This window comes from Poecile atricapillus, chromosome 10, assembly GCF_030490865.1.
Source record: "Poecile atricapillus isolate bPoeAtr1 chromosome 10, bPoeAtr1.hap1, whole genome shotgun sequence".
Lineage (NCBI taxonomy): Eukaryota > Metazoa > Chordata > Aves > Passeriformes > Paridae > Poecile > Poecile atricapillus.
In genome coordinates, this window is record NC_081258.1 from 7,067,654 (window position 1) to 7,082,828 (window position 15,175).

Consider the following 15,175-nt stretch of genomic DNA (forward strand, 5'->3'; position numbering starts at 1 on the left):
TACTAAATTTGGAGCATCCAATCAGTAAAAAAGCTAAAATCTGCAAAAATATAGAACACATTTGTTTTACAAAACCAAAGAAATATAATCTAAAACACTTTTTTTTCATTAGAGACAAAGAGCAGAAAGTTTGGATTCGTATTTTAGATCAAGCTACTTTATAAGGGCTTGCTCCAGAAGAAACTTCTGCACTGTGTCTGTAACACTTACAAAAACTAATACATGAAAATTAACCATGACCAGGGAATCCTTCATTCAAGTGTAAAAAAAAAAAAAAAAAAGGAATTGAAAGGAAGTTTGAAAAAAACCCCAATAAGACAAGTAAAAAGAACAGAAGAAAAAAATTACCAACCTCCTATGTAATAAAATTCTGTTTCTCACCAGCACCTTCTACAGATAAGGCTGACTAGTTTCACTAAACAATATTTCTATATATTGTACTTCTACATTTATAGCAACTTCTTCAACAAGAAAAAAAAAAAGAATAAAAGCATTTCCCTCAATACTGCAAGATGATTACAAAAAATGCAATTATATTTCAAATCTGCAATCACACATCGGGCTGCAGATTTATTTTTTTTTCTAACCATTGATTCATTTGGCTGTATATTAAAAAAAAAAAAAAAAAAAAAGAAAATGTAATATCACAATACTTTTCAAAATAGGTCAGTACTGACCCCAGCTTATGGGCCGTCTAAGGTTTCTCCTACACTGCAGTTGCAACACCACTTGAATTGATTTTCTCTGCAATGACAGCTCCAGTCAGACTGGCACCATGGCAGTCTACCAAGACATCTCATTACTATGCTAGGCAAATGACAGCAGCTGGTGTCATATTATAAAGGTGTTTTCAACAATGAAAACACAGCCCCTCAATCTTCAAGGCAACACTAAATCGTTTAGAGGGTATCATTTTTCTGTTAAGAGCATTATTTTTGGACAAAGACCACTTTTAAGTTTGAAATTGCCCTGCTTTTTAAATAACTAACAACCTCCTAACATTTTTAAATCACTTTATTATCCCACCTACGTTGTTTGGAAGTACTTGTTGCCAGGTAACTGTTTAGCAGCCATTTTCAAGGGCTGGAAATTTATTTTGCATGTGTAATATATATATTTACACACACACACACGTATGGAATGTGTGTATTTTGTGTGCATGTGTGTACGTAGATATATATTCAATGTGGGTATGACTGGATATCTCTGTGTCTGTAAATATATATATATATATATATGTAAATGTGTGGCTACATGTACATATACATATATTTGAATGTTTTCAGCAGTCTGGACCCTTCTGGGAACTTGCATGCCCTCCCTTTCCCTGGAAGGGTTTTAAGCCAGCCCTCACCAAGCAGGTGTCCAGAGCCAGGGTAAAAGGCTCCTGCAGAGCAGGGCTGGAGCATCACTCCTGGGCCTTGCTGCCCTCCTCGGACAGCTCTGCCGAGCTCCCCGCCTTGGCCGCCGCCGGCTCCTCCGGATTCCCAGCAGCTTCCGAGTCCACTCTGGAGCGCTTGAACCTGCGGTCAGGGTACTGGCTGTTGTCGAAAGGCATGCGATGGACACAGAGCACGTGGGTCTTCAGATTTCCCTTCTGAGAGGCACTGTAGGGGCAGTATCTGCACTGGAAAGGCCGGTGACCTGCGTGACAGATGACAGCCTGGTTAGTTCTTGCTTTAGCCCGTGGATATTGCACAGTCTGGACAAACGGGACACTCTGGAGCCCTCACCTACTGGGGGGGCATCGCTCGGTGGCCCCTGAGAGAACAAGAAACCTGTGCTCTTCCTTAATAAACTGCATTTTAAAAATTCTCTGCTTAGGATTTCCAGAGCAGTGCAGCTAATCCATCTCCCTCCTCAGCCCCAGCTGTAAATCCTTCAGCCCACGATCCAAACCAAACTCTTACAAATACAGCATGTACAAAACTGTCTTCTTTTACATTTGTTAATTATCTTTTTTATTGAAGTGCAATTCAAGAATGACAATGTGCAGACCCTTAGTCTAATAAACACACTTTGTCTTTGGGTGGGTTTCTGGGTAAAGAATTGTATGTTTTATTTCAGTTGTGCAGATTACTTTTTAATGGAAAGAAATAATGGATTGAGATAGCCAAGGCCTCAAACCTGCAAACATTTACTCCAGCGAGATTACTCCTGTGAGTAAAGATACGCAAGCATGTAAGTGTTTGCTGGACCAGAGCCCAAGGTTATCATCAGCTTTAAAATAAAATGTCCAAGCCAGATTAGAAAAGGAATGTTAATGCACAAAATCTGATAGATGCACTTCTTGTGGACAAAACAGCAATCGACCATGTAACAAAGGCATGAATGAAAGATATCACTTCTCAGTAGGGCTTATCAATATGCTCTTCTGTATTTTTCAGATTATTGTGACTTCAAATCTCCATGCAGTATCTGGTTTTGGAGGTTATGTTTCAACAATCACATTTCAACCTATGCTGGGAAGTTGTTGATGTGTTTTACTGGAACTTTATGAGCTTTGTCTCTCAAATTAACTTAAACCAGGACCATTTGAGGTCAAATGTGCTTAGCTTGCTTTAATTTGCTCAAATAAATGAATAAATAAGTGTGCCAGACCATCTACATAAAGCCAGGATAAGTGAAAAACAATACCCTATCTCCACATTTGAAGAGCACATTTTCCCTTGCTGCTGTGGTACTACTTAGCAGGCATAAAACAGATGCTGGGGCAGCAGAGGAGGAGAATTATGCTTCCTGCAATGGGGAAGGGGCTGGACCCTCTCCCCTTGGTTTTAGGTGGGAATTTACCAGCTAAACAAATAGACACCTGCTGTGTACTTGTCTAATGCTACCTGTACTGGAGTGGAAATGCTGCCATGGTCCTCCCAGCAGAGAAGGGAGCATGGGCAGCTGCTGGCACAGGAGCATGAGCATCTCTGTAGCAGTGAATTCACCTGAACCAGCATTTGTGCCCTGGGCTGCTCAAACAACTTGCCATTTTTAGTATCAACACCACCACCTGAAGCCTGAGTCCCCCAAAACATGCTGCTTGCTACCCAGGGGAAAGACACACTCGGTGTCCTCAGCCCTTGCCCCAGGAATGCAGCCTTGTTTCCTTCTTCAAGGATGGAAAGCTCCCAGCCACCCTTTGTTTTCCTAAGCTGGATACTGCCAGAAGTGTGATCAGCCACCAAACCCTCCAGCGTGCATGTTTATTTATGCTTGTTATGTCTCCAGCACAGGAAAGGCATGGAGCTGTAGGAGCGAGTCCTGAGGAGGCACCAAGAGCATCAGAGGGATGGAAAACCTTTCCTGTGAGGAAAGGATGAGAGGATTGGGATGGTTCAACATGGAGAAGAGGAGGCTCAGGGATCACCTAGTTGTGGCCTTGCAGTACCTGAAGGGTCTGATAAGAAGGATGGACAGGGACTATTTACAAGGACCTAGAGTGACAGGATAAGGGAGAATGCCTTCAAACTGACAAACAGTGGGTTTAAGTTGGTTATTAGGAAAATTTTCTTCCCTGTCAGGGTGGTGAGGCCCTGGCACAAAGTGCTCAGAGAAGCTGTGGCTGTTCCATCCCTGGAAGTGTTCCAGGCCAGGTTAGATGGGACCTGGAGCAACCAGTGATAGTGGAAAGTGTCCCTGCCCACAGCAGGAGTGTTGGAAAGAGATGATTTTTAGTGTCCCTTTCCACCCATGACACTCCATGATGCTATGATCTCACCAACCAGCTCTTAATGCTTTACCCACAAGCAGCTCTTGATAAACAACCATCCTAATTATTTTCTGCAAAGAACAGATTCTAAGCAAGGAATGCACAAAGCAAGGCTGGAGCTAACCACTTCACATGCACCAGACTAAAAGCAAACTCTTTTTGCCCACCAATGAACCAAGTTCAAACCTGTGTTCAAAATTCCATGCAGAGAATGTCATTTATTAATTCAATGCACTTTAATAAATCAGACAATATAAAGTGCACCTACAAGGATTCAGTTCTGCATTGCTTCCCCCACGACTTACTTTTTCAAGCCATCAAAATTTCACATCACTGCCTTGTGAAAAGTAAGTACACAATAAGTTAATTTGTATTGTCACTGTGCAGTACAACTGTGGTAAAGAGCACATTCATTTTTAATCCGATATGAATAATATATAAATATGTATACAGAGTGAGGGTCATAGGAAAGCAAGTGGTACATTGTTTACAGCAGAAGTAGTACAAAAAGTAGAGATTATTCTTGCTTGCAAAGATAACAATATCTGCAATTTGCTTGTAACTAAGGGGTGAAGGAAAATTCCCATTTCTTTCAGGTATCCCCATTCATTAATTTTAGCCCCCAGACCAGTTGTAGGCAGCAGGCTCTTAAAATAACCCTTCCCAGATAAGTTGGCAATAAATTTATAATATTTTGTCTAGCAGTGATTGGTAGGTCCTTTCTTAGCAAGCTATAGTTCATACGTATTTTACTCACTATATATCTCCCAATAAAATTATATGAAAGCCCTTCAGAGAAAAAAAAAAAAAAGAAAAGAAAAAGAAAATAAAGGAATCTTCCTGATAGTTCAGGAGATGATGTGATATGCATTGCAATTGTAGTAAAAAGAATTAGACTGAAAATGGGTAGACTAGGGGGGAAAATTATGGTGTGCATCTTTCTCTGATCAAAAATTGAGGAGAGAGGACAATGTATTTGCAGCTGAAAGAATCCTGTTGTGTGTGGATCTATGTTCTATGAAGTCTGTGACTGATCATGTGGAGAGACTTTGCAATCCTCTGCATAGAAGCTGACAGCCTAAGGAAGTGGAACATTAGTAATAATAATAACAATAATCAAAAATAATAAATAGTAATAAAAATAATAATCAAAATTAGCTAAAATTACCAAAATGGTGGCTGGACTCAAAGAACACTTTTAGCATGTATGGATTTCCTCAGGAGGGGTGATCGCTTCCAGCACCTGCTGGAGTCTCTTCTCTAGAAGTGATCTAAATCTCGCAGGATCAGACCCAGGAAGGGTGGCAGTGCTGGGGTGACTCAGGCAATTCAGTTTTGACTGAATTTTAGGGACCACAAGTAGTGTAGATAGCAGATACATTCTCACCAGGATGGAGAAGTTTTCTGCAGCCCCATATTAAGAAAAAATCTCTCAGTGTTTGAAACTAGTCCACCTTTTTAAAAATATATACTGCTTCATTAATTTAGGCTTTGAGGGGAAAAAAAAAGTAAAGTTTGTTTTCTTTTCTTTCAAGTTTGTGATGTGATATGTTGCTTTGTGACACTTCATGTCAGGCCGCATCAGTCACATCGCGTTAGGTTTCATAACGTGGCAAGACTGATGCAGCCCAACATGGTGCATCAGCTGAACAGTCAGAAACTGTAGGTTTTGAGAAAGACATGGATCTCAGTCTGGGGTTTAGGGCCACTTAAATGAAAGTTTATCTCAAGTAAAGGCCTTGGACTTAAACAAAGCCATTGCCCAAGAGTTGTTAAAGATTCAAGTGCCTGTCAAACCGTATTTTGCTTTGTCTAATCTTTAAAACTCAAAATGTATTATTGGAACACATAAAAAGTCAATGTCAATGAAGTGGCACTGGGTTACTCACTGTAATCCAAACACTGCTAATAGTTACTAATTTATTAACTTTGATATGGATCCATTATTTAAGATTAGCACAAAGGAATACACAAACGAGAGAGAGAAAGTGATGAATACTAAAGTCTTTTTCATTAAAAAAATCATTTACATGGTCAAGCCGCATTAATTCTCCACTTCTAAAAATATTTGATCAGCATCCAAATTCTATAAAATTTCCACAAAGAAACATCTTATTTTTGTGGTATTACAGGCACATATGTAGGGGTTTGCACTAAAACGTAAAAATGGGCATTGAACGAGTCACATGAATAAGATCAGGAATTTATTCCAGATTGTTAAAAGTGTACTAATCACAGCAAAATCATGGCTTTCTCCCAAAGCAGCAAGAAAATGGTAATTTGAAAGAAAAATGCCAATAATACATCACACACAAGCCGTCTGTTGTCCCCACTACACCACTTTGTATTATATTGCATATGTGTACATATATACACAGATACACGCGTACAGACACACACACACACACACGATTTAATGCATAAATTTAGGGGAAAGACAGAAGAGCAATAACATGATGAACAGAAAACAAATGCTGTGCAATGTACTATAAATTATAATTAAGCTCTGAATAAAATGTGTTTCTTAGATATGACATTTGTTCCCTTAAAATGCAAAAATGGCCATGATTATCTGACAGAATGTTTTTCCCTTAGATGGCCAATGGCTATAGCACTTACTGAGATGCAATACGGCAAACTCATTTCAGATTTCTTTGCCTGGTTTAAGAATATCCTTTTTGTGAAAATCAAAAATAACAGCAATTACCTCTTTAAAACAAATTATTCCCTCGCAAAGAGATATTTGAAAAAGCCTCAGAGGCTTGAATTTCTCAGAAACAAATCTCTTTAGTTGGAATGTTGGACACTGAAGATCTGGACTGGACTTGCTGGGCCACTGTAGCAGCCCCACACGTCCAGGGCAGCCCCGGCCAGCCCCGGGCACTGGAGCAGGAGCGGCTGCAGTGGCTCAGGATGGATGGGCACTGCCTGCTGCACCGGGATGCTTGGTCCCACAACGTTGCTGGTGGAATGGTCCATGTAATCACACATCTGCTGCCCAGCAAAGCCTGCTCTCACACCTCCAGTAAGCCCACACCTCCCCAGGTGCTCCCCAGAGCTGCTTGGAATCCTTTTTCCCCACAAACACAAGGTTGTGTTTGAGGCACAATCATCTCTAAGCGCATGGAGTGCGTGCTGCCTCAGACATAACAGCAGGCAACGATGGCCGGGTGCTTTCTGTGCTTGAAGAGAGGCTTTTGAGCATCTCCAGTTCTCTGGCACTGACTGCTGGGCTGAGCTCATGTCTCTCTCAGACCACAGCCTCCAGGTCCCAGGCATCTTGGTGAACACTGCCATTTGAAAGTATATTAGAGCATAATAACAGGCATTTGCAAAGTGAAAACTATTTTCATTTAAATCTTGGCTAGTGCAATTTCCTTTTTTTAACGTATAAATTTTCATAAATACATTTCCTATCCACAGCAAACATCCCAAGCACTGTATGCATTACCCAGGAGAGCAGAATGGCTCTAAAGCAGCCGTTCGGATCTGGAGCATAACAGTATGGATGGGAAAATGCTGAATAAATATATTTGTCCAATAGACAATAATGGCTCTGATTGAGCCATTCCACTTTATTGGTCTCAAAATATGCATTTTATGAAACTCCCCAAATATCAGACAGATTAAAGTACACCCAATCAGGTTCGTGTCTGTAATAAAAGTTTTTATAAAACAATGGAAAAGTATATGTTTATTTACACACAGGTCCAAGACCAACCAAGATGATCTTCTGGGAAAATTTCAATATTCTGTGAAGTTTATATGTTACTTGGATTACAAAAAAAAAACAAACCAAAATTAAATTTTAAAAACTCTATTTCATGTTGACCAAGAAAAGTCATAAAACCAAAAAGCCTTATCCGAGGCTTTTTTTGGTGATTTTCTCTGGAACAACATTTTTTTAAAATGCAGAGATATCTGGATTTTAGGAAGGCCAAAAAACATTTCCAGCTACCAAGGGTAAGGCTTTGGGTTACATGCTTCTACTGGGACTCCTAAAGAGAGGACAACCCCCCAGTCACCCTCCATTCAGCTGAATTCCTTCATTACCAGGCTCAATCCTGAAAAGAGTCCTCAGAGGTCATCACATGAATTGCTCATAGCACCAGTCTGGTTGCTCAAATCCCTCCTCACTAATCCTGAGCACTTTGGAGCAGCTCAGGTCCGAGCACACACACTGCCACCTGGAACAGCCTTTCTCTTGCTGTGAGTTACTGGAAAGATCTTAATTAGAGGAGGATAACTTTGGGCTGAAGACTCAGCACATGACAAAACACAGCCAACCAGTCTGATCCTAAATAAATGCATTAAAGATGCCTGGAAAAAAGAAAAAAATCATGCTGAGGTCAGCACCCATCCCAAAGCCAGCACATGATGCTGCAGTCCTGGTGTCCTGCAGAGATGGCCACTCAGTGTATGGGCACCTGCAACAGCAGGGTGGAAATTCACTGAACTATCACTGGCTGCAGAAGAGCTGGAAAATAAAAAAGACCTAATCTGTAACTAATTTTATCAAAGATTTTTACTTGAACAAAAAAAATGGATTGAATTAAACCCTCAGATAACTACGTGGCTTTTCTAAAATGTAATCAAAGGTGGAGTCTATTCTTAAGTTAGTACCTTACACAGTGCTTGGTGTTTCCAAATAAATACTTCAGCTTGCTAATGAGCGCACTAAAATGTTTAAATGACGACACAGAAAAGCAAAAGTTAGTGCTACACTTTGCCTTTAACAAGTATTATTAAAATATTACATTAATTTCACACATTCCCCCTCAAATAAAAACTGTTCTTATAGTAATTATTCAATTCCTGTCTCAAAAGGCTACAATCACTATATATCACACACTGAAGTTTCCTTTAAAAGCAAAAGAGGTAAAACCCAGCAAGAAATCAGCCCTGCTATGTAAAACAACCAAGTGCAGGTAGGTCTGACACAGAGGTTAAATCACCTGGGCACTCCTAATATGTTCCACTGTTGTCCTTCATCTATACAATTCTGCCTTAATGAATGAATCCCTCACAAAATTATGGAAAATATCCATAATTTATCATATAATGAGATGAATGATATAGTGATACTATATGAATTTATTATATAAATTTATCCATAATGTATCATTTTTTGCCTTTGATATGTGGAAAATGGAAATTACAATTATTTAGAGGTAGAGTGAGGAACTTGTTAGCCATCTGTAGTGCACTAAATATAAGGGAATTAGGAAATGGCCAGTGAAATCACTGATGGTGTAACAGGGACCTGTAAGTCCTGGGAAAACAAACATTTCCCATTTCTTGCTGAGTTGGTAAAACGACAGAATTACTGAGCTCCAGCCACTCAGCATAGAATTTGTTTCTTTTTCAGAAGAAGCTATTCACACAGGAACTTTTGATTTAGAAGAGAAATGGGTTTCTTCTTGGAAGAAAGGAATAGCCTCAGCAGAAGAGCTGAAAAGCTCTTCCTAAACAAATATTAAACTTTATGGGAATGCTGCTAAGCTAAAATTCTGAGATAAAGGCAGAAGCCTGTGCTTTCTCAGGATCTGTGTGTCTCAGACCACGGCTGGTGGGTGCACACGTGGTGCCCTGTGCACAATGGCATCAGTTCAGGTTCTGACATGACAAACATGAGTTACGAGCCCGGAGCCTCAGCAGGCTCCAAATGAGGTTAGTGGGAATGCTGTCATTGATTGAGCTTGAAATGCCAGACTATCATTGTCCCATGCTTTGGGAAATTTAATTACATTTAATTTTTTGTATTTATTTACTTTGGTTTATACACATAAGTAGAGGACAGAGTTCTTATCAAGGGCACTAGATACCTGTTGTAAAAAGCAGGCAAACTCTGACTAAAGTCATTATGGCAATAGTTACAGAAATCGTAATCCTTTTCATAATCCCAAATTCACAGCAACTTGTCTTTTGGCCAAGCTTTCATTTCCAGCCATTTCCTCCCCACTGGTACCAATCCCTGTTCTCCCAAACCCTGTGTCCCTTCATCTGGGCCTCTCCACACGAGAGGGGAGAGGTACCCGAGCCCAGGGAGGGAGCAGGGTACAGTCCTCACAGCCTCCTCTTTCTCTTGTGCTTTGGGGATCCATGTAGACTGCAAATAAGGAGACACATTTTGGGGGTAAGTGGCAGACTTTTCTTTAGTATTAACTAACCCCAAGTTCTTCTGATCATCAAAATTACATGCTCAGAGTCCCACCTTTGCCTTTACTTACATATTTCAATTAATTGCTATGTCTATTCACTCCTTCACTTGTTTTAATCACTTCAATAACATTATATTCCCATTCTAACCCCCTTGAGCAAAATATCTCAGTTTTCCTACTAGGTCATTCACAAGTTTTCTCGCTAATGTTCTGTCATATTTTTTAATTGTCTCAGTAAATATTTATTATTTCAGGGAGCATTTACGACTTCTTGAATGAAGCTGTATTTGAATTTAATGCACCTATGATTTCCCAGAATAAATGCTATACTGGTGGCACTGGGATTTCAGTAAGGAGAACATTCAATTCAGAAGCTAATGGGAAAAACCTTGTTAGTGATGGTATTTTGCTACCAGATATCCTTTATTCTGCCTAGCAATTTCTAAATACAGTAGAATTTTCTCTTTCACTCTGGGCACCTGTCATTAGTTTATTTTATTTGGCAGAATGGAATTTTACAAATCCCATACTCAGCTTTCTAAATTTTTCCTGCCAACATTTGGATGTGTCAATCCTCAAACTGGGCAGTCACAGCCTGAGCCATGCAAAGACCTGTCCCTTTGTGCACAGCCCTGTAAGGATCCCCAGTCTCCCCACCAGTTCCACAATCCATAAATCACCTGGCTGGGAAGGGACGGGATTATCCACCTGCTGTAACGTTTGCTGAAGTGAGACCCTCAGCTAGAATATCTCTTTTCTGCATGTATGATGTCACTTAGACTAACCATGTTCTCCTTTCATTTTAGTTGTTGCTTTTTCACATGACTGGGGTAATTTAGACGGTATTTTGTCACATTATCACTTGTCATGTACCTCACGATTCTCTAACTCCAGCATCGTGTTAGTAGAGAGACTGAAGAAGAACAAAACACTTTAAGTAAATAAATATCTAGCTCACTAATAGCTAATATTTCAAATTATCCAGGAGTAGCTCACAACTCCACTAATCATTCTGCTAAAACATCACTATTATCTGTTTATGGGATTTGGTGAGTGGAGTTCTCAGAACCACTCATTATTGGCAGTGCTTCTGCATTATGTGCCATCACAGCACAGAATTACCATGAGCACAGCCTGAGTGGGAACTCACAGCAACCCTCCTTTCACCAGGCACGTTTCTGATGTAGGTGTACGTATTGTTAATGTTTCTCTAAAAAAATAAACCAACATATTTTTATCATATCCCATTCAGCAAACCAGGAGATCAAACTGTAAAAATTAAAGGGCTGCAAAGAGTAAATTGAGCATTAACTTTGCAGGACCTCTCCCTCTGGAAAGTGCTGTTGGTGTTGTCACAGAAAAAAAGTGTCTTTTTTATCAAGTCACAAAGGAAATGCTTTCTCCCCTTCTCCTTTTCTTTTCTATAAAAGGCTCTCTAAAATGAAAGGTGTCAGACTTTGCTTTTTCTTCTTGGCATGATCCAGAATGTATGGCTGAGGAATGACAGATGTCTGCAACCAGCTGCAATGAAGCATGCTAAAGTTTCAGTCTAATCCACTTATTTCACTGCAGTCACGTAAACCAAAACAAATGGGCAGTGCCTTACATTATAAAAACACAGCAGCATTACTTTGTTGCATAATGTAGCTGATACGCCATCTTTTTATCATTTTTCCTACTGCAGAAAGAATTCACCTCTTTATTAAAAACAGCCCCTGAAAGTTCTCCCGTTCTGCTTGCCTCTATTTTTTTCTTTTAGTGTCACAGCAGTCCTGCGATGCTCCATGCATTACTCAATATGTGGCTATTATAAAAACACCGTCATATTTTTCCAGGGAAGACTGCTTTTGTTTTTAAAAACGTGATCCAATTCAGAAGCCACCGGGCCTTATTCTGCTCTCTCATCCTTGCTGCCAGCCCGTGCCTTGAACAGATCTGTGCTCCTCTGAGTCAGGATAGGATCTGCCATCAGATCAGTGCATGTTTCATCTGTGCAAAAGCCAAATAACAAGTGCACCAAGCACTTACCTTAACGGGTAAAAAAACCCCACGTGTCTGTTTTCTACTGATCAAACTGGAAATGTTATCAGAGACACAACTAATAGCCTAATCTACCCGACTAACCTCATTCAAAACCCTCCCATTTTAATGAGGAGGGAGACCCACTGCCAGTGTGTTTCCTGAAGCCCTGAACACCCCCCCGTGTTCCCCTATGCCAGAGGGAGTATAACCTAAGTGAACATGGCATCGCTTCCTGGGAAGGGAGACCCTGCCTCACTCCAACATGTAGTGCAGCAACCTTTTGAACCCTCCCCTCTTTAATCCTTGTATGGAAAGGGAAAGGATGAGGAGTCATGTGGCTCCCTCCCCGCCAGCAGTTCCAACAGCTGGGAAGCACTCTTTCAGCGCAATTCATAAAAAAAGATGTGTTGGATTTCGCCGATGGCAGAATGGTGTACGATTTCTGGCCCTTCAGGCTAAAACAATAAATGCAAAGAGGAAAATTTGAGATTTCCCCCCTTAAACTTCCCACAACAACCTCAGCAAAACCACATGACTTGTCTTGTACAATCTCCCTGGTGTTTTCAGTGCTACTTTGGCAGGAAATCAGAATTACTGTTATATAAATTCCATCTGATGCCAGAGCTACCATCTGTGAGTAAAACTGCTTCACCTACGTCTGCCGGCAAAGCCACTCTCCCAGAGACAAGGGAGAAGGGGAAAAAAAATTTGATTAATTTGCAGAATGCTTGTGATTTGCTCATATATTATTATAACTGCTCATCAGCACATGACAAATTCCCAGCACTCCGCACAGGAACCCGTTCAGTTTCAGCAGTTTTTTGCGTCGGCACCTGACAGACTGCAGAGCCACTAATGACTTTCAGATGCTTACAAACAGTAATTCTATCTTCAGAATAAAAAGAAAAATCCGTAGGAAGAAAAGAGTAGAGTTAGTCTATTCCATTTCCTTCCTGTATATCAACATGATTTAACTCTTCGGGGCAGCAGCGGTTCCAGGATCACAACACGGCTGCTCCTTGCCTGTAAAAGACAAAGACTGCCAATCTCAGGGGAAAGGTGGAAGCAAAAGCTGCTCTCCGAAGGCTTTTGCTACACCAGCTCCGCAGAGAGCCAGATACAAAGCAGGTAGCCTAGGAAAAGGCACACCTACCCTGTAGTACAGGGAGAAAATACATGCTCTCCCCATCGCTCCCAAATTCTCTGTCTGTTTCCCTATTTTAATACTTCTGATAACCTTTTACATTTTCAGGGAACACATCTGCTTCCTAACTGCAGCTGAAATGTTTTTTTCCCCCTTTAAAAGTATGATTATGCTTTCTGAAGCACTGTCTGTGTGCTTGATTGCCTGTTTTAGATTAGAGATTTTAGCAAGGAAACAAAGACTTCAGAGTGCACATCAGTCCTGCATATGAGAAACCACAGAAGGAATAAGCAATAAAATGTGATGCACCATCTGTCCACAAACAATAACCTGGATGTTCTGAAGGCTTACAAATTATTTAGCACACAACCTCACCGAATTATAGGACCCTTAAATAGAGCAATAGACTGGGAATGAGAACCTCTTTGATGTCCTTTTGTATTTTTTTTTTCCCAACTCAGCCCTCGATTGATTGCTATCTGTTGAGGTATTTCTCAATGACTATTGGAGCAAGTTGATATTTATTAAGTAGCTCTCTGTAGAATATTTTGCCACAGATTTGAACAGTGGGGTATACACTGCCTCCCTGGCCCTAGCCTGCTGCAAACAGATTGTTAATCAAAAGACAGTCTAAAAGAATAGTCAGTTGGGAAATTCAGTCCTAAGGGCAAAATGCTGCCCTCGGTACTCATGTGCAACTCCCGCTGGCTTCCATGGGAGCTCACAGGAATGCTCAGGGAGGAATTTGACTTTATTAAGTACTAAAAGCTTTCTGACTGGACTCTTGTAGAACAATTCCCTAACAAAGAATGCAATTTTAATTTTTGATGATATTTTTTTCTCCCCCAAATTTCATCCTGCTGCAATTAAAAATAAAATGACATTTTTCCTAGCTGTCATGCTGAAGCACCGTGATCTTGCATGCAAAACGCATTAGCAACTGAGCACACTCCAGGTACTGTAAACTAGAGTATGTCAAAGCTACTGGATCCCTAGACAAACCTGGCATCCCCCAGCAATATGCTCACATACAAAAAGCAAGAGATTCAGAGACCTGTGTTTGGGATAGAGGATATTGGCTCACCATATTTAAAAATGTGAAATCATGTTTAAAAGAAGCAGCCAAACAAACACTAAAAGTACTTCTTTTTTAGTATGTAGTGAATTGCAAAATTTCTGGATCTACTGTTTCATTCAACCTCTTCTCTGCATTATAAATTCCTGACTTTTTAGTGAACATTAGAATTTGTTTTTTCCAATTGAAGCATGCCTCTAAACCCACACTCCAAAATAAATCAGCATCTCTTAAAGCCACCCACTTCATTTTTAAAAGGAAGAGCCTGCTCGAAATATTTCCTTTGCTTTGGTTTCCATAGAATTTTTTCTGCAAATTTTCTTAACACAACATTTCCCACGCTGGCTCTCAGCTAACAAGCATCCAGACCCACCTACCAAAGGTCTTCTCAGTGTGGTCTTTACTCTTTTGCTTAGATGGCAGATCAAAATTCAAATAAAAATAGATATTAGAAGACAGAGGATTTTTTTTTATCATATTCTTTTTGACGAACAGGCCAAGAGGGAGGTAACTGTATAATTAACTTAAGATGTGCCTAATGTAACTCCATTATCATTGATGTGTCTTATGGAGAGACACTGAGAGGGAAATGTGCCTTCTAGAGTTTCATAGTGGAGCCAGAACTATTGAAGAATATTTCAGTATTTAGGCCCTGATTCAGCAAATTGCTGAAGGTTATGCATGCTACAAAGCCTGTAAGTCATCCCACAGACCCGTGTGGGAATGAACCGGAGCTACACAATGCACGAGCCCAAGTTGTCCCTGAGCTGGGGCCTCAGAGCTTGGCCCTGACTTACAAAGATTCATAAAAGAGACATGAAAATGTGCCTGGGGGTAAAAGCTGGCACATTCCGTTGTCTCGTTGTGGATCTGTGCTCCTTTCTGCATTTATTTTTGCATTTATTTCTGTGTGGTGTTCGCTCAGGGTGTGAGGGGGGCTCCGAGGATGCGGGGCAGGTGAGGGTCCAGCAGCCCAGCACTTGTGGTGCCATCCCGAGCTCTCCTGCAGGCAGTGGGGGCTCACCAGTGCCTGCCCAGTGTGAGGATGGGAATTTTACCATCTCTGGGGA

General features: G+C 40.6%; 1 protein-coding gene across 4 annotated transcripts in view; it reads right to left on the reverse strand.

Moving 5' to 3' along the window:
• Positions 1–1,331: 1,331 nt before the first annotated feature.
• The window catches only part of ZNF536 (zinc finger protein 536), a 340,166-nt gene continuing 326,322 nt past the window's right edge, over positions 1,332–15,175 (reverse strand). For all 4 annotated transcript variants that reach the window (XM_058846306.1, XM_058846307.1, XM_058846308.1 and 1 more), the window contains one exon: positions 1,332–1,644. In XM_058846306.1, coding sequence (XP_058702289.1) covers positions 1,409–1,644 — 236 coding nt within the window. In that variant the 3' untranslated portion in view covers positions 1,332–1,408. The remainder of the gene's footprint in view (positions 1,645–15,175) is intronic.